Source organism: Centruroides vittatus, unplaced genomic scaffold, assembly GCF_030686945.1.
Source record: "Centruroides vittatus isolate TY-2023 unplaced genomic scaffold, ASM3068694v2 contig_3125, whole genome shotgun sequence".
Lineage (NCBI taxonomy): Eukaryota > Metazoa > Arthropoda > Arachnida > Scorpiones > Buthidae > Centruroides > Centruroides vittatus.
In genome coordinates, this window is record NW_027122014.1 from 321,818 (window position 1) to 347,310 (window position 25,493).

The 25,493-nt window shown below is 27.8% G+C and overlaps 1 protein-coding gene across 4 annotated transcripts in view; it reads right to left on the minus strand.

The window, feature by feature from the left end:
* Positions 1–579: 579 nt before the first annotated feature.
* LOC136973246 (serine/threonine-protein phosphatase 2A regulatory subunit B'' subunit beta-like) overlaps positions 580–25,493 on the minus strand; it is a 57,062-nt gene continuing 32,148 nt past the window's right edge. For 3 of the 4 annotated variants that reach the window (XM_067267956.1, XM_067267953.1, XM_067267954.1), the window contains 9 exons: positions 24,613–24,687; positions 17,927–18,013; positions 16,272–16,428; positions 15,260–15,308; positions 11,316–11,411; positions 8,636–8,780; positions 7,594–7,743; positions 4,055–4,161; positions 580–2,095 (listed from right to left, as the gene is read on the minus strand). In XM_067267956.1, the coding sequence (XP_067124057.1) occupies positions 1,945–2,095; positions 4,055–4,161; positions 7,594–7,743; positions 8,636–8,780; positions 11,316–11,411; positions 15,260–15,308; positions 16,272–16,428; positions 17,927–18,013; positions 24,613–24,687 (1,017 nt within the window). In that variant the 3' untranslated portion in view covers positions 580–1,944. The remainder of the gene's footprint in view (positions 2,096–4,054; positions 4,162–7,593; positions 7,744–8,635; positions 8,781–11,315; positions 11,412–15,259; positions 15,309–16,271; positions 16,429–17,926; positions 18,014–24,612; positions 24,688–25,493) is intronic. The other variant, XM_067267955.1, reaches the window with a different exon arrangement.

A 25,493-nucleotide genomic window follows, 5' to 3' on the forward strand; every position in this document is an offset into this window, starting at 1 on the left:
GGGGCTACTGTTGAACACGCTGTAAGGCATTTTGAACATGTGATTGACGCAAATGGATTGCACATTTGTTCTAATGTCATAAATAAAAACATTTTGCGTGTTTCCATTTTGTGTTTCTTGTTTCTTCATGCTCCACTTTTTCACCTAGTGGTAGAAATTTGAACTAATTACCTTTTTTGCATTTTCCTTTTCCCTATGGTCCACATAACGTATTGATACCAAGATTCATCAAAATACGTCAATGAGAACAGACTCTATACAGCAACTTTAATTATAAACACCCTGTATATATAATTAGAAGAAAAACAATAAAGAAAATTTCAAATTATTATTTGTTTTTCTTATGGCATGAGAAAGATATATAAACACAATAGCAGAGTTGTTATGGTTAATTGTATCTTTCTCTGCAGGCTCCTCCCTGTCTAAAATTGCTTTAACAAAATTTTGATGTTAAACAGTACTTATTATATAAAAAAAGATGATAACGTGTCCATCTTCAAATTGTGTTTAAACAATTTTTATCGATGAAGTAGCTGAAACACAACTTTTATTTTGTTAATAACAAGAAAATATAAACAATTCTGAAAACAAAAACTTTTCATAATTTATTACAACATATACAAGTACTCTATCCATATTATACTCCCTCCATGGAAGGGAAATGTCACTAATTTTGAGTTATTTCATCACTCAAAAGAACAGCATTCCTAACAAATTAATACAAATTTTATCTGCAATACTTTAAATGATACATTAGAAATACCATTTACATTTCATTTTGTTGACATAAAAATGAAAAAAAATTCATTTGATAGTTGACAAAACAAGAAAATGCTATTTTATATTCAAACAAACCTCATTTTTCAACATAAAATATAAAAGAACACAAAAGTTGTAATAAAATACCATAATCTATTTCTGCACACAGTTTACGATTTCCATTTTAATAAAATATTTATTTACTACAACTGAAGAAATTTCATATATTACAGGTACTAAGTGTCGACTTGCAAGCAGTAAACAGATTAAAGAATTTTACCGAAAATAATTTAACTTTCGGATACAATGTAAACACGACACAGATTTCTCGTAGATAAACGACAACAAATATAAAATAAATTATGACGTTAAAAAATTATTCTCGTGAAATACAATTTGTAATATAATCAAGTACAAACAAATAAAATTGCTATAAATAGATAAATTACACAAACTACTTGTAGATTAATATAAATAAATTCTTTCAATGTCATTCATTGAACAAATTATGAATATTACATCAAAACAAAACAAACTATGTACACTATATACATTGTATGCAGTTTTCGTATCACAAATTCAAAAATATAAAAGACTGTTGAATAAACAGTACAAAATACAACATTTGCTGTATACTATTGATGTAAAAATAGAATTTTTCATTGTCTGTGTAAAGAAAGTCATATACATTATTAACAGATGAAATTTCAGCTTAAATCATATGTATGTTTTCTCGATCGTACACGTCTATTTTACAATATGAATCTATAAATTGCTGCGGCTTTTGTTATTGGGATATATACAAAGTATCTTTGGCATGTGTTTAATTACTGACAATTTATATAGCTTAATTTAACATATTCTGTATAAAATAACAACAACAATAAAAATATTATTTATACAAAATAAGTTAAAGTAAAAATTAGTAATGAGTACCTTTAACAATAAATTTTTACTAATTAAGAAGTATAGAAGTATGCAAATATTATTTGCTGCCTGTTTACTCTTTATGGAATGACTCAATTCCATTCATAGGCTTATGCATTCCTCTACCCATCTTACATTACGGCATTGTATTCGCATCCTAAATTAATTTATAAAATCAATATATTATAAGTAAAATCGATAAATGAAAAATACTATAGATAATTACCTCGCTGTAATTTTGTAATTTCATAATACATTTTAGTAATAGGTAACGTCAGAATCTGAAAAATCGTCGTCGTCGTCAATGTTTACATTATTTGCAGCAGAACTACTACGTTGAACGATGCTTGACCCGTTTATTTTATGGATATTTGATAATTCGTCGTCTTGATCATAGTCTTCGTATATTCTGACATAAAATATATAAATAGAATTAAAACACGAAGTATATAGCAAATCAAATGGGAGAAGAACCAATTTGATATTTAAATAAAAAAATATTTATAAACATAATTCAAGAGTAAAAGAAAACACATTACTTTTAATTTTATTATAGAATCTTAAATATTAAATATTTGTTTTCTGTATTTTATCTTAATATTATAGACTTTTTAAGTTAGAAAAAAGATTCATATTTATTTCTATGTCATTTTTCAATTAAATCAAATTTTTTTAAATTGACTAAATAATAATTAGATTAGAGCAGTGTTTCACAAAGTTTTGGCATATGTGTACACGTTTTGAACTTTTCATAAGTATGGAGTACCCTTTTAGATAAGGGTAATTGGAAATATTTAAACATGAATAAGAATAAAATAAATGTACTTTTAACTTGTAACAGATTAACTATCACTCGGAACACTAGGCTAGGCTTTATAAGACACCTCTTCCTGTTATTCTTTGTTGAATATAATAAAGTGACATTAAATTACATTAAATACTTATTATACATTACACATAGAAAAATGATATAATTTTGTAATAAAATACATTATATGAATCAACTATAGCTGTTTTATTCATTTATTTTTATTTTCTTTATATTTATATTTTAAAAATTGTCTATATGTTTTTAGGTTACAAAAGTGTCAATAATAGAATGTAAATCAACAGAGCAAAGCGTATCCGATTCAATGAGAGCCAGTTGACTAAGTTTCTCTTTGCTCATTGTTAAGTGCAAAGTATTGAAATATCATCAAAATACTCACATGCATATTCAATTAAAACACTTTCTGCACATTCAACTGAACCATGTTTTCTTTTTGCTCATGGGCCTTCCCTTCCAGGTCCCTAATCTTAAGTCTACTCAGTCTAATAGTTAATCTGCTACAACTTTTAACATCAATATTGTAACAAATTATCAAACATATACATATACAGTACATAGCACAAATATGAAACTCTAAAAATATTTTAATGAAAGTTTCTTAATTTCATCATCAACAAGATAATTTCTTTTGTTTGTTTTTAGATCTACAAATGTAGAAAATGCACTTTCACATAGACATGAGCAGAAGGAAAAAGGTATTTCGGAACTTTCTCTTCTCTGACAAAGCTATTCATTGCTAATTTATAGGCAAAATGACATTAACATATTTTGATCATGGAATGGAATTTAAAAAATCACTAAATTTTAATGACTGTATGTTTCTTCATCCCCTCAGAACTCTTCAAGTATCCTTAGAGAGTTCTTAGGGAATATGCATGTTTTGAAACACTGAGATAGCGAAATGAAAGCACATCAGATACTCAATTTATTTCTCTATGTAATTTTCATTAAATTCTTACAAAAGTTTCAAATAAATATATTTTCCTCTCTGAAATTAAAACATATTTTTCCCTTTCTGAAATTTGATCAAGATTGTATTACATACAGATGCTTTTATTTTCAAAGGTTATAGTCTGGCTTGTACACAGACACACATCCTTATTATATTGTTTATAAATAACAAAAGCTAATAAAATTAATTGTTAAGAAAGAAAAATGTAATAGGATTAGATTATTTGGAAAGATCATGCAGAACTTATCATTATTTCAATGAATTTACTAATAATGATGCTAAATTAAAAAAAACAGACAAGCAATAAGATTATAATCTTACTGTTTGTCTGTTTTTTTTTTATTTTACTATAATGGTCTGTCTTTAACAAGATAAAAAGAAGTATATTTTTTTATTCACTTAATTATAAATTATGTATTTTATTCCTTAATATTGTTATAAAATTTTATGAGTTTACAAATAAGTAGAAGCAAAATTTAACAAATAAATAATACTATAGTTTATTTATGGTGTAGTTTTATTTTAGAATCATTTTTTCCATAAAATTACAATAATAAGATTATATCAATTATTTAAATATTACTTACAGATCATCTGCTTGATCACTTGTACCTTCCTCAGCAACAAGTAACTCATATTCTTCTGTAGCATAACGATCCCAATCAGTCATTTCACAGCTATCTGAATCTTGTTCCTAATAGAATTAATATAGATACATATAATTTCAGTAATAGTGTGTGTATGTGTGTGTATTTATTTATTCCATCAAAATAATTCTGTGCTTCAATGTTAATATAAAATTGTACTAAAACAGAACATATTCACAAAAAACAACTGAAAAATCTAACATTGTTCACATTTAAAAATACTATGCAATTTTTTTGTACATTTTAAATTTTGCTTATTATTCCAAATGTATCCTTACTAGTAACAGAACAGAAACTTTTAAAATTACAGGCTAACCTTTAATGCATGTCACAGTTAAACTACAAATACTAGAACTTTTACTTAATACTAGTAGCTATATTTTTTTATTGTTTATACAGTAGAGCGTCGTTTATCTGAATCAATTTGGGACTGGGGTTGTTCGGATAACTTTTTTTTCCCGTACATAATTGGTTATCCAAAAAATTATATTAACCTATCCGATGTTGAAATTTCTTCGATTTGCGTGTCGCTTCACGTTGAATTTTTGTCGATTTTAAGCCTGTCGATTTTAAGCCGAACGAAAATTTTTATAATAATAATCGAGGCTATTGTATCGTTAAAAATTATTTCTTTATTTTGTACAAACAAAATAAATATATTGAAAAATACAAAAACAAAAAAATTATACTTTAGAAGTTAATCTAGTATCAAAAACGTTCGATTCAGCATGACACAGTCCGACTGGAAAGCTTTCGGTTGATCGGCTTTCGGATAAATGACGCTCTACTGTAATTTACATTTCATAAAAACATTCTACATAGTTTACATCAATTAAAATAAAACCTTATATGTAAATTTGTTTCTTTAAATATAAGATAATATAGTACTATAATAAGCAACTATCATTTATTTCTTTATTTTCTGTAATTTATAACTAAAAAACTAAATGTATTAGAAAAAAGAAGAAATCAAGAATTCACAAAATTATCAGATATGTCTTTGTTATATACGAATTTCTAATCACAAGATTTTTCAGGCTCTACTTAGTTTATCTAATTGGTTACTAGCCTATATATATATATAGCCTGAAAAATCTAGCAATTACATTTTAATATACAAATTGTATAAATATGTATCTATGTTAATAATTTGTAATTGTTTAAATCTTTGTTAATCATTTCACATTATACTTACGAATGTTTAAATATTAAACATACCTGGGAAACAAAGATTAAAATACTTAATTTTAAATTTAAATAATTTTACTACTAATATATTCAAGTAAATCATCTTTTCTTCTCATTCTTCTTTTCATAAGTTACTGTATTTCAATTCAATTTTAAATTATCATTGATTGTGAGAAGTACTGACAATTTAAAATTGAAAGAGTGCACAATTTTTTATTAACCTGCAACAGCACTAATTTATAAATTTGTTCATAGAATTACCTACAATTCTAAAATAAATAAATGTAATGTGCATTAATTTATGCCCTATCACATTATTTCAATGCATACACATAACATTTGTTTAAATATTATATCAGCTCTACACAATTGACGGACTAATTTGAATCTGGAGCATATGATAGTTTTTCCAGACCACCAGCCAGATAAAACAGTCCAGGACTAAATTCGAAATTACATGTTGAAAAGCTAATGAGTGTTTGATGGGGCAGTTAAACTCCCACCTTTCAAATAAAAAAATGACAAAGTTATTTAATTAAATAAATCATTTCACTATATTATTGTTTAATGTCTCATGAAGACAATTATAAAATTCTTGATGTCAAAAAGGTAAACAAAAAAGCTTGAGTTACAAGAAAGAGTTTCAAAGTTTGATAAATACTAATATGGAAATGGCATCAGGTTGAACGTTAATGTTGACCTCTCCTGCGATCTGAAAGGTCTAGAATTTTCATCTGGAGACAAGGATGGACCAATTGGAAAGTGACAAGGAATATCATTGATCAATCGGAATGTGGAATTGAGGAGAGAACCCTTTAAAAACTCATGTCTCAAGAACGTGAGGTTCTTCCCCAAGATCAAAATACTTTCTCTAAGATCCAAGTTTCATTTCTGAGGATTTAAATCATAAAAAGTTCTCATCCCAGATCCAACCTCTCTAGCCAATCAATTGTCTCTCAGGATACGTTTCAGTCATATTAAAAATTTAAGTTTCCTGTGTTGTGTTTCCCAAATGGCCAACTGTGGACAAACACAACTCAGCCAACCCAAGTTCCCACCAGATCCAAAGTTCCTCCAGACAAAGTGCGTTCCAGGCCATCGACTCATAAGCCATCAATCATTGAAGGACTTATCGTCAACCTAAACCAACAACATTTGGACCCTCTCTGGATTCTTTCTTTAGACCAATATTAAGAACTGAATCTATTTATAGAAGACACAGAAAGAAATTTTAATATAATCATGTCTTTATTCGAATAAATGGATTCTTTTGTAAATGGCAATCCTGGCTCAGTGTCCAAACCACATATGATTTTTCTGATCTGCTCTGCTTGTCGTCCTGATGTAAATTTTGACTATTTTTGGACTGAATCAGTGTCCTCACATAAGTTTGTAAGTTTCCAAACTGACCAGTTTTTTTCATTTGGTTTTCTCATACATAAATTATATTAAATACAATTACAGGAGCATTGCAAGATTGATGTCATTTGGAAAAATGCATCCAAATTACAATGATATCATATACACCCAATTTCATGAAAATAGAGAAAGAAAGTGCAATTCCTCTCATTAAGAACTGAATCTGAATAGATTGACTTAATAAATAAATAGCACAACATATGATATCCATACTTTGTATATTTATGTGGACAACTGTTCATTCCTTCCTCTCTCTCTTCATCAGTTTAATAGTTGAGAGTATAACATTCAGACTGGCAGTATGCCAGTTCCATTTTTGAACTTTGCTACAAATTAGCTGAACAGGATTGTACTACATCATAATGTAATTTTTTGAAGACATTTAAATTATAGTTAAATTCAACACATCATTAATGCATGTAACTGAAATGACAACAAAACAAGCAAATAGTTTCATTGCACATGAATGAAATTATTTGTTTGTTTTGCTGTCAAAGTAATGATGAATATGCCACAACACACTCTTATGAATCTGTCAATCTAACAAGTTTCTTTTGACACAAATGTAATATGCATTCAGGTTTCAGAAATTAAAATGCAGAAAAAGTGTGTGTCTTATAATCATAACAATAAATATCTTTGGCAACTTGGCATCATGATACTATATAAACATTAATACAAATACTGTACTTAGTTCTAGATAAGCAACAACTTCTGTAAGAAATATTTAAAATTCTTGATAACATTAAATTCATGTAAAAATTGAATTAGATGCAAATATAATTTGGTTATGTTTGAAATTCACATATTTTTAAATGTTTTAATTTTATCTTTCAAAATAATTTTGACAACAACAAACACAAAACACTTACTCGTTGCGAAGCAAAAGGATCTCTCTGTTCATGGTCCAAATATTTTTCAAGATTGAAGAAAGTATCAAAAAATAATGGAGTCATTTTGCATGATTTTAAATCTGATAAAGAAATACATCCAGGCACTTTAGGTCTAATCATATCTAACATCTAAATTAAAAATATAGATTAAATATTAGAAATTTAGAAAAAATAACAAGCACTAAATAAAGTTATTATTAATATAAAATATAAATATTTCAAATATTATACAAAGATTAAGAGTATTAATTGACATTATGCCAATTAAATTGCATAAACAAACATCACAAAGCCCAATAAATTTGTAAAGCCAAACAATGACTGGATTGCATTGGGATAATTTTCCATGATTATATTTAATTAATTACTAAATAATTTGCTCACTAGGAGGAGGCATTATGTGCCATTTCTGATTAAATTTAATACTTAATATTTATTAAATAATTTACAATATTCTGGAAAAAAGAATTGGCCCGAAATGGGACTCAAATCTGCAACTCCTGCTTACTGTATGGATGCGTTGCCAGTTATGCTGCCTAAGCTCCAGTATGATTTCTTCCAGACATTTTAAAATATGATATAATCATCCTCAGTTACATATGGTGCCAACTGCGATGCCTTCAGCACCCCTATAAACTCCTACTCATCAAGTTTGATGAGTAGGAGTTTATAGGGGTGCTGAAGGTGTCTCCAGTCGGCACTGTATATAACTGAGGATGATTATATCATATTTAAAAATGTCTGGAAGAAGAGATCAGACTGGAAGCTTGGGTAGCATAACTGGCAACACATCCACACAGTAAGTGGGATTTGCAGGTTCAAGTTCCATTTCAGGTCAATTCTTTTCTTCTAGAATATTCTAAATTTAATTATAATTATAAATTTAATAAGAAATGGCATCTAACACCTCCTCCTAGTGACAAATTAAATATAATTGTGGAAAGTAGCCTGATGTAATCTGGTAATTAAATTGCATTAAAATCAAGATATCAAAATAATCAATGCCGTTCTTTTTACATACCTGACATAAGCAATCTTTGAATGGCAATGTTTCAATTCCCAATACTTCCATTCTTTGCAGTTGTTCTTCATAAAAATATTCCATTTCATACATTGACAAATAACCATCTCCATCTAAGTCCATACAACGGAACCAGTATTCAATGCTAATAAAAAAATACATATGTTGTAATTATAACAATATATGTAATAATATAATTCTATGCATTTCAAAAGTTGTTATTAGTAATTCATAACAAAATTTACAAAATTAACTTTTACATAAATTATAAGTTAATTTTGAATACAGTGGTGACTTGTATTTCAAATTTAATTCATTCCATGTAGCCATAACAAGTCCAAATCAATTTTTTCCATTTGAAATAATGGAAAGCAAATTAATCCATTTTCAGACCCTAAACAATACTCATTTCAATAAATGTAATAACAGTATTAAACAAAGTGGACATAATAACAGTCTGCTATTTTAAAATATTACTACATTGTGAGCTGGAAAAAATAAGAAATTAATAATTGACCCGAAGAAAGTGAATTAACAAAAATTAAAGAATTGACCTGAAGGGGTAACGAAAACATTCGTCACTTAAACGTTATTCACACCGGTTAATTGGTTAGTGAGTCATTGGTAAGTTTTATTTACATCCCAGTGTTGCGCAGTTAAATATTAATATATCTTTTTTATTAAATTATGATATTGTACACATAATCTTACTTATTTTGTTTCTTTCTTCTGAATTTTATTTGTATGTATTTTCCACTACTATATTATTTTTTATTGCATTTTAATAGCATGTTATCATAAATAAAATAATAAAAGATAATAAACATATTAAGCCAGATAAGGTGAGTCTGTCAGACTCATTTCAATGTATTAATTTTCATATTTTTTTTTTTATTTAAGATTACTACTTGCTGCTTTATGCATTTGTCAATTTATGTTTACAAAACTTTATTCTAGAATAATAATAATGCATTTTGTGTACAATGGCCTAAAACAGTATAATTTAAAATAAATACATCTTCAAACAGATAACATGAGTCTGATAGACTCACTGTATCAGATGCATATTTCTCTTATTGAGACAGCAAAAAGCATTATGCAGACTCCAATTGTTGTTGTTTTAAGGTGCTACTTCTTGCTTTTAGTGAATTACTGAAGTTTAAGTTACTTGCTGAAAAATTACATAAGTATTTTCAGCAAGTAACTTGAAATATATTTTGTTTGAGATGATATCTACCTCAATTGTTAAAATGTCTTGACATTGTGTTTTGTTTGATTAAGAACTTATACATAACCTCAGTAATAATGAACCAACTGTATTTGACAATGTTGAATAATAAAATTATGAGGAGTCTAACACAAATTGGATTTATCAAATGTTCCAGACAATATAATTGCTTTTGAATTTGTAAAGGATGATCAAGGTTTGGGTATATGGTGGATTCACATGGTCTTACATTCTAATTCAGCAAAAGAAATCTCAGTTATGTAATATTATAAAAAGTGCTTTACACATACCAACTAGTCACACTTCAACCAGGAGAAAAGTTGTCGACATACTTGAGTTTTCACTTATTTGTAGCTTCTGATATACTTTTATACATTCGGTTTACAAACCAGGAATCTATATGAGTATATAGTAACCGTTATCTAAGACCACCAATGAAAACTACTTCACATAATATAAATCTAACCATCTTTGAATTTCTTCTTACTGCAATATGTCTGAAACTCAATAACAAAAGTTAAAAAGTTTTGTGGAGTTCTGTTTACGTTTCTCCTATTTCAGAGCTATTATAGGGCACTGATCATTCAAGTGTCTTTGTGGTGCATTAGATTTGATGATAAAATACTGTATAAGATCACAGCAATGTAGGAAAGAAAAGTTAGCTCCAATACACTGTTCTAGTGGAGAACCACCACAAAATAAAAAACGGTGCTTCATGTGCCCTACGAACAAATCTCTAATGCAAAAGCAACATTTTGATATATATGCAATGACACATTATGCATTCAACATTCAGAAAATGCTTATATGCCATACATTAAAAATAAGTTCAAATAAAATTTATTGGCATATTGTAATTCAAAGGATTAATAAAAAAAAATGTTTTGTACTAATAATGTGGTACAGAATAACAATAGTATAAAAGAAGAATGTATATCACTCCAAACAATTAAGACCACTTGATTCACCTTATCTGTTTGTATTATAAAAACAGCTTATCCGGACAAGGGTTGAACAGAAAAGAAATGTAATACAGTAATTAAACAACAGAAAAATGAAAGTTTGAATCCAAAAGAAGAAGGAAAAAGAAAAGTCTTTCATTTAAACTGTATTGTAACAATTTTTAATTTAGAATGGATTTTGTTTTTTTAATTCTATCGATTATTATAAATTTTAAACTGAGAAATATAACTGCATTATATTATCATTTAAGAGAGCTTATTCTTTATAGTTTTCTCAAAAATTTATGTACAAAAATATCCAATAATGAATTTAACACAGGTCTGATAATAGATAATTTTCTAAAATTTATTAATTAATTTTAAATGTTTCAAATTAAAAAATAAAGAAATCTTCTGAAATGGTAATTCTTTTTCTTTAAGTTTATGTTAAAAGTTTCATATCAATGAATATATTTTTCTGTAATTATAAAATAAGTAAATTTAGATATACCTCCTAGGATGTCTCTTGTCTTCTTCTGACAATAAAAACCATACAAAGTCTGTATAGCTCATTTTTCCTTTCTTATGTACAGCTTCCCTAAAAAAACTTATAAAATTAATTATATAGTAAATAAAATGTCGTTAACCTTGATAACCTATTTTAAATTTTTTACTTTTTTAATTTTTAATGATAAGATTTAAAGTAATTCTAAATCCAAATGCAATAGTGTAATAATAGTAAATTATATTGATGAGTTAACAATTTGAAAAATATCTTTAAATTTAAAACTAATAAAAAATCCTAATGTTTTTAATTCTAAGAAATAACAGCTGAAAATTATAAAAAAATCTTTCATGTTATCGTTAATATTAAATACTAAACATAAATAAATAAATTAAGATAAAAAAACTTTACAATTAGAATTACATTGATTTGGATAATAAGAATGATGAATGTCATTTCTGAGATAAGGTTAACTCCACCTGTAAAGTCAAATATTTACACTGTAGAACAAATGTTTTCAGTGGTCTTAAGCCCCCATCTTCAGGATCTAAACTCTTTCAAATGTAGAACAATGCTTGTAAAGAATGTTTTAATTTCTACAAACAGAACACCATGTGTGTTGGAATCTTTAAAATTCAGCATTTTATAAGTCCTGATTGGTTTGTTTGTGCTGATGATGTGTCTGATCTTGCAGTGTAATTTTTTGAATCTTGAATAAGGCCAGGGAATTACTGTATTAATAGTTGATACTGATTCTTCCCTTGCTGTCTTGTAAATTTCAAATTTTTCTAACTGTCATGTAAACTTTGTTACTTGAATTGTGTATAAGTTTGCCTGGTCTAGATGTGTATGGTTGTCTGTCTCTAAGGGTAGAGTAGATAAAGCAGTAGTAGTTGTAGTTTGTTGCATTTTTATTAATGTTAAATGCTCTTGGAGGCATTTATAATGTGAGACCCACCTTTTCCCCCTAATCATTTTTGGTCATCATTATTGTCATATATATATACTTGAATTATTATTAACATTATTCTTGTGTAATTTTAATTTTAACCAACTTATTTTAAAGTATATATGTATTTGTTATATATATATATTTTGTTCTGTACGATAGCTATTGGACAAAAAAAATATATATAACAGTTGTTCATCAAACAAATGGTAGCTATTGGACAAGATGCCCTTTGCATCCGCATCTCTTAGATGTGTGAATTTGACACCAGGATTGTTTATGTATCAAGCAATGTTGTAAAAGAATTTTTCATATTTTTCCGATTTTAGGGACCCCTTTTAAACTTTTAGCAATACCAATTAAAGAGAATTAAGAGAAACAAATTAGAGTTAAAAAATTATCAATTAATTATTGCTAATCTCACAACATTCAAAGGAAAAGACAAAGGGGATGTGATGAAAGTGTAATCAGAGCATGATTGAACAAAGAAAACAATAAAACACCCACACATCGAAGTCCAAACAACAAAAGAGAGTTTTATTCTACAAAATGGAGATTAAGTACAAAGGGGTTACAAGGTACCATCTAGTGACCAATACAATATTTAAATCTAGTTTTAACAAGATGACTGCTGTTTCCTCCTTTTTCAATAGTATTAGGAACAGTTGTTACTTTGTCCATATCATGTGGACACACATAATTCATATTAGACAAGAGAGAAGGAGGACTAAAAATAATCAAACAAGCTTATTTCTCATTATCTCAACTTCCTCCAGAATAAAATAATTGGTCAGAAAAAAGAATTAAACAAAAGGGAATGATGAAAAATACAGAGGAAGAAAAAGCAGAAAGTGAGAGAAAAAAAAAGAGAGGAGAGAAGATTAAACACAACATCCCGAAAGACAGTCAAATCCTAGAAAAGGGAGCCAACTCAATAGTAGAGAACTGCACCAGAGGAGTATGTCAAATCTGGAGGAAATAGAACAGCAAAAAAAAAAGAGATAAGGAAAAGAATAAGAATAAGGGACCAAAGAGAAGACAGAAGGTCTTTGAAGAGAAGACAACAGCTCTTTTCCTAGTATGTTGTGAGTCATGAAGTTTGGATACCCCCTGCTAGGTACCCCAGGTTTAATAATATAGAAATAGGTTAACTTCTGAAATAGACTTTGTCTATCCAGATACAAGCATATTGTTATAGACAGACTTTGTCTTTAATATCAATTTTAAACTTAATTTTAGTAATATGTTTGGTTTTGTATTAAATTTTCCTTTTTAGTCTTAAGTTGATTTAATTGATTTTTCATTTACCCTCCTGAGAGGCTCATTCTTAGATTTCGGAGTGACTCTTACCCTCGTGCCTTACATATCTCCATTTTCTATCGAGTCTAAATCAGAGGTGTATCTGATAATACACATCTGGTAGCAGGATCCCTACCTAAAACTTTCAGATCTTAATTTTGACAGTCCACAAGCCCTGACAATACAAAGGTTTTGTAATAGCCCCTATGTACTGTAGCCACTTTCCTATTCCGTTATGTTATTGGTACAAAGTATACCCCTGAAAGATTGCTTCTGCATTTTATTTATAGAAATTAAAACATTCTTTACAAGCATTATTCTACTTTTGAAAGAATTTAGAACCTAAATATGGGGGGCTTAAGAACACTGAAAACATTTGTTCTACAGTGTAAATATTTGACTTTACTTGAGTTTGCTTGAGTTTTTGTGTATTACATAAGTTTAGTGTTTCTCCAGTTTAGTAGTAGTATTTAACCTAAGATAAGGGATAAGGTTTTTCAAGTAAAAGTAATTCGAAGTAAGAGAAAAGCTTAGTGACTAAAGAAATTATTTTTTATTAAATGTCAAAAAACAAAAAATTAATGATTAAAATTACAAATTTTTGAGAAACTAGCTTGAAATTCTCTTAGAGTAGCTATGGGGTGGTTTCCTAAAGGTGGATAATTAGTAGCTATCTTTCCCATGTTTGAAATTTGGCAAAATAATTATAATTTCTAGTTGACTAAGAAATATTAAATTAATCATCCAATTATTTAAAAACAAACAATTTTTCTTATATTTTACTCAAAGAAAATACATATAATAAAAAATTTAAAGAAACGATTTTTAATAAGTAAGCATTATTTCTATAAAATCCATTTTTTCTTTTTTCATAAAATGTATAAATTTTAATTTGCCAATTGCACATTTTCTCTAAAATTCTATTAAATTTAAACAATTATTTGTCTAAGCTATGTATCAGTTTTATTTTCAATCTTTCCACCCTGCAAGCACTAAGAGGGCCTTTTAATCGTGCCCATCACAGTTTGGCCAGATCCTCATTGGAGATGGCCAAATGGTGAAACAGAGCTCAACATATTCAGGGCTGACCACCTATAAAAAATTCCTGGAATTTCTCACTTAGACTTGTTCTATGTCCCCAGAATGACAGGCTGATGCCTTTAATGCTTCAGTCATCTCGCTGTCTCTATATATCAGTTAAATTGTCGCAGTATAAAAAGTATTTACCAATCATTAGCTATCTACTAATTTAAAATTACAAAAAAAATTGTTTAACTGAAACTGTATTTCAAAAACAACTTCATATTGTAATTCATACACACACAACTTATAAGCGGAACTAATTTTTATTAAAAATAGTAATATTTTTAAATATTTCAGTAACTATCTATTAATTTTTGAAATGGAAAATCTGAAATTGTTATTTTGTACCATATTTATAAAACAAATAGACATACATGAACTAAGTTCAAAAATAATTCAGGTTCCTAAGATATCTAAATTTATATTGTAATATGAATGAAATAATTATATTTCAACTTTTTATATAGAAATAATGTTAATTTCCAATTATACAGTAATTTAAATTTCACAATAAAAATTTTAAATACAAATTTACTATGTTTTTAAATAATATTTGAAAATTTTATTTAAATTATTGTATTCTAATAAAAATAAAATTAAATATAAAATAAAAACTTACTGAGTCACGGCACCAGAAAATATTCGGTCAATCATTTTTGACGAAATAGCTGAAATTCACATATTTTGTCAATATCTTATTTTAATAATAAATAATAATAATTATTATTATTGTATATAAATATAATTTTGGATAAAATGTAATTCATGTTATAAAACTGCTTGTTTTGGAATTTTAAATTCTCTATAATCATTACATATTTGATAATTTATTTGAAAAAATCTTAATGACAATATCTGATGTGAATAATAATGATTATTATTTATTTACTTTATATTGTATTTAATACAGTACATTCTACCTAAAATGGAATGTGATGGTTTCCATTTTATAAAGGGTTATGGTTTTATTAATGCAAAAAAAAAAAAAAACAGTTAAACTGTTACAACTCATGTTGATGGAGAAACAGTTCTTAAGTGTTTCATGTTTCAAAGATATTGAAAATTAAATATATATACAATACACAGAAAAAACTCAAAACCCTTGAAATGTGATTATGATTTAGAATTTAGTTGTTTTTATACTGAAAAATTCTGCTTTAATCAGTTTCTATCTAATCTATTGTCAGTAGTGCAACTATTCAAATAAATTAAAGAAATGTGAGAATAGAAAAAACATTATAATATGCATAGATATTAGTGAGGTTGAGGCCGAAGTTTTAAACGTGAAAACGTGTACGTCGGATGTTCAGTACTGCTTTCCTGTAAGCCTAGAAGTTTGACAATGGTGTTTGGAAAGTCAGTGGAATCATGCTTGACATTCCAAATGCCATTGTCAAACTTCTAGGCTTACAGGAAAACAGCGCCGAACATCCAACATACACGTTTTTGCTTTTAAAACTTCGGCCTCAACCTCGCTATTGACGGAATTTCATTTGTAGCCTTTCTTAATTAAATAGAATTTTTAAATAAATAATGTTGTATTATATTGATATAAGTACTCTATATCCATTCAAGAGATAAATATTGTAAAAATATTAAATTGAGCGTAAAAATTAAAATTGATATATTACCTCCTTCATTATGTCTCTGAAGATCGTATTTATCTATAAAGAGATCATGGTCTTTATCCAGTTCCCAAAATTTACAATAAATAACATAAAAATGTTCATATGAAAAATAATCTGTGATCTGATTAATATCTTCTTCTTTTTCTAATAATGCCAAAACCTAAAATATTAAATATCAAAAAACAATAAATATAAATAACAATAATAAATGCAAATTTGGTATTCTAATCATTTTATTTGAAAAACTCATAAATTCACAAGATCTTAATTAATAGGGTGTTTCTTAAAATATTCTAATAATATAATTATATATTTGTGGGGCTCTGGAAGTGGGCAGGAACCACACTAAAAATAAAAATAAAAAAAATTTTGTAGGAAAAAAATTTATAAAATGATTTAAGAAAAGGGTGTAAACTTCATGTCCATATAAGGACATGTTTGACGGAATTGTCAGAAAAGAGAGAATCTCATCTTAAAACAATAGAAGAATAATGTAAGTCCTAAGATCGAACATCTTCGATAGGGATCGAATTGTCAGTCGGTGTTGACTCATCCCATGATCCGATCTCATTACATTTTGTAACGAGTGAGGATCAATTAGAAAGTGGAGGTGAGTATGAATCAACCTATTGGAATGTTCAATCCGAAACCAGGAAAAAACTTATAAAAATCCTAATTTGGCAAAAACAGGGGCTTCTCTCTTGTGCTTTTGGATGTGTTGCACCTGCCTCGAAAGGATTATTCTTGTTGCGAACTAAGTGTCCTCTTTGAACTTCCTCGCTATGCCCCGGAGCCATCAACTCCTGCTAAAACATTAGAGAACTTTCTTCTTTTGACCTCCATCATCAGGAACAAAGGACCCAGAAGATTTGGCTCTGCCACTCGTTTAAAGTGTATTATTGTTGTAAGATATTTTTTTTGTTATAATAAATCGGGTTAATTTCTTGTAACTGTGGAAATTGTCTCTGTGCCAAACGCACTCAGTCACGCTTTGGATGGACTCTGACATCCTGTTGATAAACGCGGTTCGATGACCTCACATATTAATATGTATAAAAAATATTTGGTTTTAAATGAATGACGACTAATATTTTAAAATAATTTTTATAATAATTCTCTTTATAAGCTTTCAATAACCATTTTCTAATTAAAATTTCATTCATTTTTATATCTGAAATCGTGACTGTTAATTAATTGTATTAATTAATGTAATCAATATCTCAAGTTTTCCTAATGATTAAAATTTTTCAATTGTAAAATTAAATTTAATTAAGTTTCAAGTAGAAGTGAGACAAAAATATAGCTCAGAATAGCTTAAAGTCTCAAATAGATTACCATGTCTTTACATAAATTATTAATAGCATCAGGGTGTCAAATCTATACCTGAAAATTTGATTTTTGAGGTTTTTCTCATTTGGCTAATTATTCTTGTAAGCATTATTATGCATACAATGCTAACCAAACCATTTCATAATGTAGGAAATTATGATGAAAAAATTAATAAATCCATTACTATAATTTATGTTATTTAATTATGATACAAACTGTTTTTATGAATTTAAAAATTTCTCCCTTGTCAAATTTTGATATATCAAAAATAATTATAAAATAAATATAAGGAATGTCTAACATTATACAGAAATAAAAAGTAAATTTACTTGTAAAAAGTTGCTTTTCCTTAATTCTGCAATATTAATTTTTCCGCTCCATGATCTATTTACACAATAATATATCCTTGAAATGACCTAAAATAAATAATTTTAACTAATTAGTAAGGAATATAAACATTTATTACTATATTATGTTCTGAAAATGTAACAATGGCTTTTGCATAGTGTTTTCTATCATATAAGAAAATTAGAAAAATCAATAGAAAAGGAAGACGATTAATGTAATGGAACAAGAAACATTTCTAAAACAAAACTTTTTAAATAAATGAAAAAAGCGAACATAAAACATTAACTTCTTTATAATATTCTTTTACACCAATAATGACAAAAAATATTCTTTTTGTTTTTGCTAATTCTCATTCTTAAAAGGCAAAATGTTAAAAGTTTTTCTGGTTAATTTTATACAGGTACTCCTCACTTTATGACCTATCTGCTTAATGACCACTTGCACTTACGACCAATCGAGTTTCGACCTGCAATTCGGGGAATCCCTTTTCTCAGCTTGAGTGTCGGTCAGTGGCGAATGGTGACATGCGCACTAAGCATACTATAATAGTCTTATAGTACACTATAATAGTCTTTTTATGAATAAATTTGAAGTTTGTTGCATAATTTGTGTAATTTTACAACGATCCTATATTCCTGGCGCAAGCTCCTTGCTTATTGACCAATTCACTTAATGATGTAGTTGTTGGAACAGAACTCTGTCATAAAGTGAGGAGTACCTGTATATATTTTTAATTTTTAAGAAATTTTTAAAGATGTATAAATTTTAATAAAATTTCTAGTCATTAGAAGAGCTATTAACAGTTCTGTGTTTAAAAATGAGGATAATCTGAAATAAAAGTTCAATAGCATTAAAAACTGTGTTTTCTGTTAGCATAAAAAATATGTAAAACATTTAATTCTTTTATTTTAAATCTTTTTAATAATACATTTATGTTTCAAAATACATCTTGGAAATGCATTTTTACAAATAATGTAAAGATAATTTTAAAAAAATGAATTTATAAACTTATTAATTATAATTTTAATTAAAATGATATTAAATTATCACATTTTAAATGCATATTTTAAGTTACATCAAAATCTTTACAGAGAATATATTTTTTAACTTTAATGAATAAATCAAAGTAAATATGAAAAAATAAAATGATAAAGTGCATGAAAATTTGCAGTTTCTGTAGTAAATATAAGTATTAAGTTGTAGATATAAGTCTATTATACAGAATGGTTTAAAAAATAATAAAATATAATCAAAATCCAACATAGGATATTTTCTCTTTTGAAATAAATATAAAGTAATTTATTATGAAAATATAAACATAGTATTTATATATAAGATTAAATAACCATCTTCTGATATAAAAATGTATAAAAAGTAAATAAAAAAACATAACAAAGTAAGAAAAAACTTATTTTTTCTTAACCTTTCTGCAGTGGGTTAGTCAGGTATGGTGTTATCCTTATGTAGTGGAGAATAAATGTGGGAAATTTTTTAAGTATTTTCCCATGCGTTTTTTCTCATTACCATTTTGGAAAAAGATTTTGTAAACAGTTATGTCTAGTAAAGTAAAGTCTTTTTTATTGTCACATAATTCCTTTTTTATGTAAATTTTTTTTCCGTGGTAGTTTTAGGTAGTTTTAGGTTATCCGGTAGTTTTAGATAGTTTTAGGTAGTTATCGGGTAGTTTTAGGTAGTTATCGGGTAGTTTTAGGTTATCCGGTAGTTTTAGGTAGTTTAGTTTTAGGTAGTTTTGCGGATATCCGCAAAAGAATTTTGCAGATATAGCCATCATTCACAAGTGCCACATGATCGCCCTTGATGGATATATCTGTCGGTCACTGCAGAGTAGTTAATTAAATAAATTAAATCTGTAATCTGACACTTTGGTGTTTTAAGTGTTCCAATTTTGACATTCAAATAGGTGAAGACTGCAATTAAACCAGATGCTTTTATTTCTGTTAAAGTATCAAGTCATATAGTAAATATAAGCATCTGGTTTAACTGTAGTTTTAAGTCTTCACGTGTTTGAATACCAGAATTGGAACACTTAAAACATCAAAATATCCAATTACAAATTTAAGTTATTTAATTATATTATTTCTGATTCAGGCAATTAATACTTATTTTTTCATAGCATATCATTATAACGTTCAAATTTCAAAAGTTCTTCATTGATGTGTGAGCACTGAGACATTTTATCATTACAATATTTTCACAAATATTAATAATTAAAAATTTCATAGTATGTTAAAATTACAGCAAAAATAATGCTTATTATAAAATATAAATATTAAAATACTTAAAGTAACAAAAACAAGAATTATAAAATATGAGAAAAAAAATTGAATTATAAAAAAGAAATGAAACTAACTATAAATATAACAAGTAAAATGGCGAAGCCATTTTTGGGATGAGACTATGTCTTGGAGAGCACGAGCAATGCATGTGCAAATCTCACACTCGCGTCTGTTTGTAGAAACAGTCTCAGCATTTCGTATTTTCTTTTGACCCGGTTCTCGGTCCCCTGACTACCTACAAGTCTGGTTTATTTTATGTGCGCATGATTTTGGAACCAAATACTCTATGACAAATTGCAACTCCAGACATGTACTCCTTCATACCTGTAAGGTGTGCAGCCGTTGACAACAGCACAATTTTAGAGACGAAACAGTCTCATCAAAAATCAAAACAAAATATTTTTGACAGAGCATAAGACTTAACTTAGCATTTCAGAAATCTGTAAACAGAATGAAAGTATATTGCAAGGATGTTTAGTTTTCACTTGAAAATATGTTTAGATTTTTGTATTTTTCTTCTACTGACCATTTTACACTTTTATCTATTTGTAAATTTAAATGTTTGGGATAATAAACTGGTATTAGGGATTGCAATCCAGCAGTGTTTTGAATCCAGCTGGATTTTTGCTGGATTGAAATCATTCCAGCTGGATCCAGCGCGGATCCAGCATGGATGTATTTTTGGTGCAATAAAGTGTTATCTGTCTATCTATCTATCCTGCAATTTATGTTTTTTTAATGAAATAAAACATTTTTTAAAAATACTTAAAAAGCTTTTATTATTTAGACTGGTATTAAATCAGTAAAACTTCTTACACATTTAGGTAGTAAACTTAACTTTGGTTCGGTTTAACATTTGAGATAGAGATAATTAACTTTAAATGTTTAGTTAGATTATAATTATAATGTAATCTTTAAGTTAAATAATAGCAAAGATAATTCTACTGATTAATTTATATTAATATATTATAATAATGTAAGGACGGATAATCAGTGGCTAAGTGGCTATCAGTCTTACCAGTTTTCATATATAGGCTCTACATATTAGTCTGTAGTTATTTATAGGTATATAAAACTATGTACTGGAAGTAGAATAAGTTAAATAAACTACACCTTTATCAATCCAGCAAAATTTAATAAAATAATAACGTTTCCAATCGTTTTTAACAATCTTCCTCGGTTACAAAAAAAATAGAACATTAAATATAGAACATAAAATGTGTTTGGAATAAATATGAAAATTAACGAAAAACGCCCAAACGGACAAAATATAGATAAATAAACAAAATAAATAGCGGAAAAAATATATACAGGGTGTTTTTTTTTTAACTGACGGTACTCAGAAACATCTGTAGAGCAATCTAGCAGCCGGACTGTCGCCAAATTTGGGAGAGTGACTAAGGATGACATGGAAAAGAGATTCCGCGAAGAAAAAAGTAGTACCTAAATTCGCCGGCAGAGGAGGATTTGGCGCTACAACAGCGCCAAATCCTCCTCTACTGGCACTTCACTGAAGAAAGGGTCATCAGTCGCTTTTTTCCACTTGCATGGGCTGCCTCACTCCCCGGATCTAACCCCATGTTACTTTTTCCTGTGGGGTTACTTAAAGTCCAAGGTCTATCTTGATAGTGTCCCAAACTTGATGACTTTGAAGGACAACATTTCTCGAACTGTGATGAACATTCCTGCGGACATGTTACGTTCGGCCATAGAGAACATGGTGTTCAGGATGCAATGAGTTGTCCAGCAGGAGGGTGATCACATTGAAGAAGGGAGAAGGTTATTTGCTGATTAATTAAACTTTCGTTATTACACTGAAACCTCTGTCTGATTATTCATTCGTGTGTTTGTTAATTGCAGCTGGATTTTATGCAGATTTTTAGCTGTTTTGCTACAACAGCGCCAAATCCACCCCTACCGGAAAATTTGGATACTACTTTTTTCTTCGCGGAATCTCTTTCCCATGTCGTCCTTAGTCACTCTTCCAAATTTGGCGACAGTCCGGCTGTTAGATTGCTCTACAGATGTCTCTGAGTACCGTCAGTTTAAAAAAAAAACACCCTGTATATAAGATCCAACGAAACCAGCATTGTCCGTTAATAACATTAATTAATGTAAAAGGATCTCCACATGGTAGACAATGAGTCCGCATCTCTATGGTTTATACAACCAGTTGTCATGTGCGCCTTGCAGATTTCCAATCTCTCAAGATGTTTGACTGTTTGCCTATTCGTCGTCGTTTTTATAATTGCCGCTTGATCCCATTGAACGTTAACATCCTTCTCTCTTGCGTATGATGGCAGCGCAGTGTTGTCAAGGTTCTTACTGATTGTATATTTGTGCTCTTGAGCCTTTGTTTTAAACCGCGCATCGTTGCACCCACATAAACAAGCTTGTAATTGAAACGTTGGTTGTGTAAAGGCACCGAATATATATACCCCATGTTGAATTCCGATCCTCTTTCTTTTTATCGTTTCATAAAAGTTTGAAAACAGTGGGATTACGTCGGTATACAATACGAAAATTATTAGACCTGGCAGTACATCTATGTATCTTGTTTAAAAATGGAATGTAATTAAGCACTATTCTTTTTACATTTATTCCAAACACATTTTATGTTCTATAGTTAATGTTGTATTTTTTTGTAACTGAAGAAGATCGTTAAAAGCGATTGAATACATTATTATTTTATTAAATTTTGTTGAATTGATTAAGGTATAGTTTATTTATAAGTAATTTAATTATTAGTGTTAGTAAAGTAGTGAGTAAGTAATTAGTAGCAGTCTAGTAGTTAGCAAAGCGGCAACACGACGACGTAGACTTTTGCACAATTATTTAGAAAGTTAATTGAGTATTTGCGGATCCAGCAGGCCGAAGAATGCGCTGGATCCAGCTGGATTGCTGGATGAGGGATCCAGCAATTGCAATCCCTAACTGGTATATGTGAAAAATTTAATAAATTACTTATTTTGTACTATCACTTAACGTAAAAATTCCAAATATAATCTATTAATCAATTTTCAATTACAGTCGAGTCCACATAAGTCAACACCCCAAGGGGAAGTGGAAATGTGTTGAGTTATCCGATGTGACGACTAAAGCGAAGTTGGAAAAAAACCAAAAAAATAGAATTAGGAAAATACAGAAGTGCATTATACAGTAGTATAGGCTTACAATACATTGTGTCCTCCATTTACAATTACTCTGTAGATAAAAAACTGAAAAATTCGTTTAGTGTTGTTTGTTTTGAGCACTTAACTGTCTCAACTTTCTTTTTCAACGATCACGAACGCCTTGAAAACATCATCTTTGCAATTGTCAATTGTTGGCAAGTAACGTCTAAGGATTCTTATTGCCTCTAGTGTGAGAAAATGCAAAATTGGATTCTGTGACGTTGATGTAGATTGTATATTTTCTTTTTGTTTATCTGTTATTATTTTATACATAAAAATACATAAAATGTTAAGGCATTTTTATTAATATGTATATGTATATATATATATATATATGTATATGTATATATATATGTTATATATATATATATATTATTATTATTATTAATATATTATTATATTATTATATTATTAAATACATTAATTATATATTAATAAATAAATTGACTCCCCCTCCTGAAAAAAAATGAGCACCACACGTGCAAAGTGAATTCATTTTTTCAGGAGGGGGTGACGACTTATCAGTGTGTGGGACAGCAAAAGTCGACTTATCCAGTAGTGACGAGTTAAATGGTGTCGAATAAACCAGAGTTTTTTAACATTTAATGCCTATTAGTCGGCCGGGACCACAGAAAACTGACTACTTAACCGATGGTGTCAAGTTATCCGGGTGACGACTTATGCGAAGTCGACTGTATATGTATCAAAATACTTTTTCTAATTTTAAAATCTCTTTAGAAATTTTTTAAGGGTACAATATCTTTAACCATAAGTGTCTAAGAGTACAATTAAAAATTTAACTCGAAATTTAAAATCATTGTATTAAATATAAATACAATAAACACTTATTCTAATTATTTGAAACAATAACAAAAAACTTAACAGTCTAATAATTATAAAATACGATTTAGAAATAGGCCATTACTAAATTTTTATCAATTGCAGATAAGATATATTGATTAATTCCCTAAAACAATTAAAATATTGTAATATTATTATTCATCATTATTTTTTAAGATATGAAATGATAAGTAACAAATTCTAATATTACACGGTTTCCATTAAAGCCATCAAATTGTTTCATTTCATTATATTTTGCAACATGTTATTTTAGTGATATTTAGTCAGATCTATTAAAAGTAAACATTACTACTTCACAATTCCAAATTTAAGATTTTCAAAATAAATCATACTTACTGTATGAATGTATCTAGAATGGAACTCAGTAGCTTCTTTTAAAAATGTTAACCCTGGATGAGTATCAATTATATCCTGTAATACATTAAAAATATTTCTTAAATGTGATTTTACTATTAATATAGAATAAATTTGATTCGAATAATTATTTTTCTTGAAAATTAAATATTTATTTTCTAGATATAAAATTAAAAATATACAGAAATAATAAACAAATGTTTTCTTTCTAATATGTAATTAGATACTTTTAAAAAGTTTATATACATTATAAAATTAGCTGTACTTATCTCTATGTGTACACTCACACATGCATATACGTACACACATTTATTATTTTTTTTATTACAAGATAAAATGTTTTGTTCTAAAAAAGTTGTAAAACTTTAAAAAAATTCAAACTGTATATATTCAGATTAGATATAATTTTATTCAATGATTTTCATTGTGAAATAAAAAGATCTTTAAAATCTTTACATAAGCGATCTAATAAATTCATAATTATTAGATTACAAATATAATTTATCTTAGAATTTTCATATTATGCGTGATAAAATACATATAAAAATGCATCAATGCTGTTACAAATTAAATTATATCACTACAGTATTAGTAATGAAGACTTTACTAAAAAAAAATCATTTAGTAAATATATTTATAGTTTCTAAGCAAATTATTTTTTATATCAATTTTTTTTTCTATATATATAATAAATTAAGTCAGTCATAAAAGATTACATTAATAATGATTAATAAATAATAAAATTTATATATTCTATAATGTTAACAATTATACAGGGTGTATCAGTACAGCGGTTACAAACTTTCAGGAGAGATAGAATATACCTAGACGATGGGAAATCACATAGCAACGCATGGTCAGAA